Source organism: Protobothrops mucrosquamatus, unplaced genomic scaffold (assembly GCF_001527695.2).
Source record: "Protobothrops mucrosquamatus isolate PMUCROS unplaced genomic scaffold, P.Mucros_1.0 scaffold517, whole genome shotgun sequence".
NCBI lineage: Eukaryota > Metazoa > Chordata > Lepidosauria > Squamata > Viperidae > Protobothrops > Protobothrops mucrosquamatus.
Genome location: NW_015386830.1, coordinates 136,673 through 141,104, shown reverse-complemented (window position 1 = coordinate 141,104; position 4,432 = coordinate 136,673). Strand labels below are relative to the sequence as shown.

At 40.5% G+C, this 4,432-nt stretch overlaps 1 protein-coding gene across 1 annotated transcript in view; it reads right to left on the bottom strand.

Moving 5' to 3' along the window:
* Nucleotides 1-699: 699 nt before the first annotated feature.
* LOC107288285 (Kv channel-interacting protein 1) overlaps nt 700-4,432 on the bottom strand; it is a 24,401-nt gene continuing 20,668 nt past the window's right edge. The window contains 1 exon segment of the mRNA XM_029284316.1: nt 700-747. Within this exon segment, the coding sequence (XP_029140149.1) occupies nt 700-747 (48 nt within the window).

Below are 4,432 nucleotides of genomic sequence, written 5' to 3'. Positions count from 1 at the left end.
TCTTAATGCTAAGAAAATGCAGTGGAAAGCCTTTCCTTGGGTAAAAAAAAAATGCCTGAATCTGGTACAATAAATTAGTCACTGCTCTACATTTATTGCCAACAAATATTTGTGCAGTAAACAAAAATAAATAATTGTCCAGACAGGTTCTAAATGAATTAAATCCCCCATTTACCATGTTATATTTGTGTCAGCTTTTAAAAGTAGCACAAACTTTTCCAGTACCATTAAAGGAAAATGCTAACACAATGTGGTGATAGAAGAAAGAGTTTCTGCTCACAACAGATGATTAAAGAAGCTACTGATGCTGTGTTACCATATGCAATCCAGCTTGCTAGAGTCAAAGCAGCAGATTTTCTGTGATTAGCTAATAGAATGTTGAATATTGTTTCAATAATTTAAACTTCAATAATTTATTAAACTTTAAGCAGCAGGTCTCTCTGGTCAGATTTTATTAGCATGCTTCCAAATGAAATAAATTCTAGTCAGTGTCTCTTGAGGGAGGCAAGATTGAGTTTGTTGCATTCAGAGACACAGCTCAGTTTGCAGTAACATACAAAATCCTTACACACAGAATCTGTCCAAGTAGTAAAAAGCTTTCATCAAAAAGGATGGTGGGGAGAAAAAATCTTGACTTGTTTTCTTCAGGATCTCAGTACATATAAAGTGTCAGATTTCTAGACTGCTCTTCAGCTGCTGTTACATGACATTTTCAAAAAGTTGTAAGGATCTCATGATATTGTCATCCTGGAAACAACAAGAAAATACAATATACACATTTAAGTTGCTGGCACAGTTTTGTCCAGCCTGTGATAGTGATGGGGGATTGTTTTCAAAGGCCCACAGATGATCTGGTTTACACTTTAGTATGTATGAGTCTGAATGTACAGTGGGGCAAAAGTGTGAGATGTTCTACTCTTAGTAGAAAGTCCAGTTTCTGTGATCCCATGCATCTGTCCTGTTTTGTGACTGTTTAATTTTAATCTTCTGGATGCATTTAAAATGTCAGAATGTTATATTGCTTTGGCTGATTTCCTGAACTCTCTCTCTCTCTCTTTCTCTCTCTGTATGTGTGTGTACGCACATACATACTCTAAATATGCTTTTGTGGGTTTTTTCGTTATAATGTTAATACAGCTACAAAAGATTAGCAGACTTTTGGGGTGAGAGCTTTGCATAACCAAAAGCTCCGACAAAAGGCAACATTTTATCCCTGACCAATTGGCTGAAAAAAGCAAGCTACCAACCCAAGCAGCCCTCTTGTCAAGAGCTGAGCATCACCGTGCCTACCAAAAAATGGGCATAAGAATGTTTCTGATCTAATTTTAATTCTTAAACTCTAAGAAGCTTTCTTGGTCTGGCTCAGCAAGTCAGGATTATAGAATGCTATCTACATTGTAACCCTTCTGGAGTTGTAGAAAGAAATTGATATATGTTGCCAATTTTGATGCCCATGTCTGGTGCTTTAGGAAATCATCTGACAATATTTTATAATAAATCATTCAGTTAGTTTATTGTCTAGATATTTAGTGCATTATCAGTATGAGAATTTTATTTATCACATCTGAACCCAGCTGCATGCATATATAATTAATATAATTGATTCAGTTTCACTGTTAGCTGCTAGAATTGCTATTGCAAAACAATGGAAATCTGAAGTGCATCTCATAAAAAGTATTTCAGAGGTATTTCAGTGTGGGAAGTTGTCCTGGCTGAAAAATCAACAGTAAGAGCTTTGGAAAATTCTTTAATAACAGAAAATTCAATCACATTTGGTCATCATTACTACTAAAATATTAACAATATTTTCCTTACAGATTACCTTTACGTATTGTATACATACTCTTTGAAAAGAAAAATTAATTGTGGGTGACAAAAAAAAATTGGATGTTGCATTTCTTTTAAAGATTCTCTTCTTCTCCCTTTTCTTTTTTATGAGTTTGTTGTACATTTTTATTAACAATAATAATCCTGTTTCTGATACCTTTGTTGTTCTAATTTGATTTTTGATTTGCTCTTATAAAAATATTTTTTTTAAAGTGATTTTACCTTCTCCAGACTCAAGTTTCTGGATTCCCAGAAAACTGAACCTAGTTTCTATAATAAAATGATGAACTTCTTTTTCAGCTCTTTTTCCTGAATTATTTTCTTCACTTCCATAGCAACTCCCCATTTAATAACTACAATTTACTCCGCTACTCAGAGCCCCATACTTCAGGCTTAGAAATATGGTTAGTGATAGCCATATATACTGTAGAATATGGGCAAATATGACCATCACAGTTCAAGATGCCCCAATAGCGTCTACAGGGCTTAATTAATAGTGTGCCATTCAAGTGTTTCTTTTATGGCCCAACTCTTCCAAGAAGCAATGGGTGGAAGCTGGTCAGAGGGAGAACCAAACTGGTTGTGGAGAGTGTGGTTGCATGGCAGCTCCCCCGACACCTGGAGGAAATGGTCTATCTAGACCCGCTCCAGTCGGGCTTCAGGCCGGGATACAGCACGGAAANCCCTCAAGACATGGCTTTTTCAGCAAGCGGACCTGACCTAGGGTGGATTTTATATTGGGTTTTAAATATTCGGAAGACGCAACATTAAAATTCGGTTTAATTCGGTTTTAAGGGGGGGATTGTATATATGTTCTGGTTTTAAATATGTTGTGCGCCGCCCTGAGTCCCTGTCGGGAGAAGGGCGGCATATAAATTAAATAAAATAAAATAAATTGTTCTCATTTTCTTACTGTCAACGCTGCAAATACTGTATATTCTTGCTTTGACAATATGCAGAGCTGTCTGGCATTTTTATAGTTAAACCAGGCAGAAGGGGAAAAGAAACCGGAAGTAAATCACATTTTCCAAGTTGATTGGAAGATGTGAACCATGACCCCAAAAAAAGGTGGGAGGGAAATGCTTAGAATTACATGCATAGCGGAAAAGAAGCCAGTCCTAAGCATTTCCTCCATGTTGTACTGACGTATCTGTAACATTAATAAATGCTTTTAGGAGTAAAAATGCCTGAAAGTCCTTTTAAGTGTTTTGTTAATCAGACACATGACACTTACCTTGAAAAACAGGTTTTGTAGTATGAGAATAATGCTCAGGTTTCTGTGATGGATGTTTTTGTGTTTTGGGGTTCGCGGCATTGAAGCAAGACACATGTTGTAAACAAGTTCCTCAACTCCACTCAACTCTGCAAACAGGCACGCAGGCCTTTTATAGTCTCCCAAACCTCAGACAGTCCAGCCAATAGAGAAAACCCTTTTTCCGCGCCTTGCGCATGCGCACAAGTCCAGCGCCAGCCAGTCTGGTCCCAGGCAGCTTTTAGGTTGCCCGGGACCGTTTGCAACATTTCTGGGCCTGCTGAATTGCTTCAGCAGGCCCAGGACACAACAGACGTACTGTGTAAAAGCCTTCTCTATTTGATTGCTGTCACCGGCCGATGCCATGAGATCATCTATCACAGCTAGAGTGATTTGATTTGGCGGAAACAAATCATCATCTTCAAAAGAAGACGGACGCCCCTCCATAAACTTAATATAAGGGAATTTATTAAACAGTTCTTTGTACAGAGGTTGCCAACAGCTATAAAACCATACAATATTTTGAGGCATTTGAGACAATGCAACATCGCCATGTTCTAACATTTGTTTGATAAAAAAAGATTTGCCAGAATTGGATGGGCCACTTATAATACAGGAGAAAGGGTGTACAAATTGTGCAATATTTTCCACCATCCTTAATAGCCGTAAGGCAGCGTACAGTAATCCTCACTCTTTAATAACCTTTTATTATACATGTTTACTGGATCCGTGCCCCTCCTGGCTGGTACTGGCTGCCCGGGAGGGTACACGAGCCTGGCTCCAGGGGATTATAAACGCTTCTTTGCGGGAGGGTGTCTTCCCCGTGGCCTTGAAGGAAGCGGTGGTGAGGCCCCTCCTTAAGAAGCCTTCCCTGGACCCAGATGTATTAGCTATCGTCCGGTCTCCAACCTTCGCTTCGTGGCGAAGGTTGTGGAGAGTGTGGTTGCATGGCAGCTCCCCCGACACCTGGAGGAAACGGTCTATCTAGACCCGCTCCAGTCGGGCTTCAGGCCGGGATACAGCACGGAAACAGCATTGGTCACATTGGTAAATGATCTCTGGAGGGCCCGGGACAGGGGTTGTTCCTCTGTCCTAGTTCTTTTGGACCTCTCAGCGGCTTTTGATACGGTGGACCACGGTATCATGCTGCGGCATCTGGTTGAGTTGGGAGTGGGAGGCACGGTGATGCGGTGGTTCTCCTCCTTCCTCACCGACCGCACGCAGTCTGTATTGGCAGGGGGGCAGAGGTCGACCCCAAGGCCCCTAACTTGTGGGGTGCCACAAGGGTCAGTCCTCTCCCCCTTACTGTTCAATATTTATGTGAAGCCGCTGGGGGAGATCATCCGTGGCTTT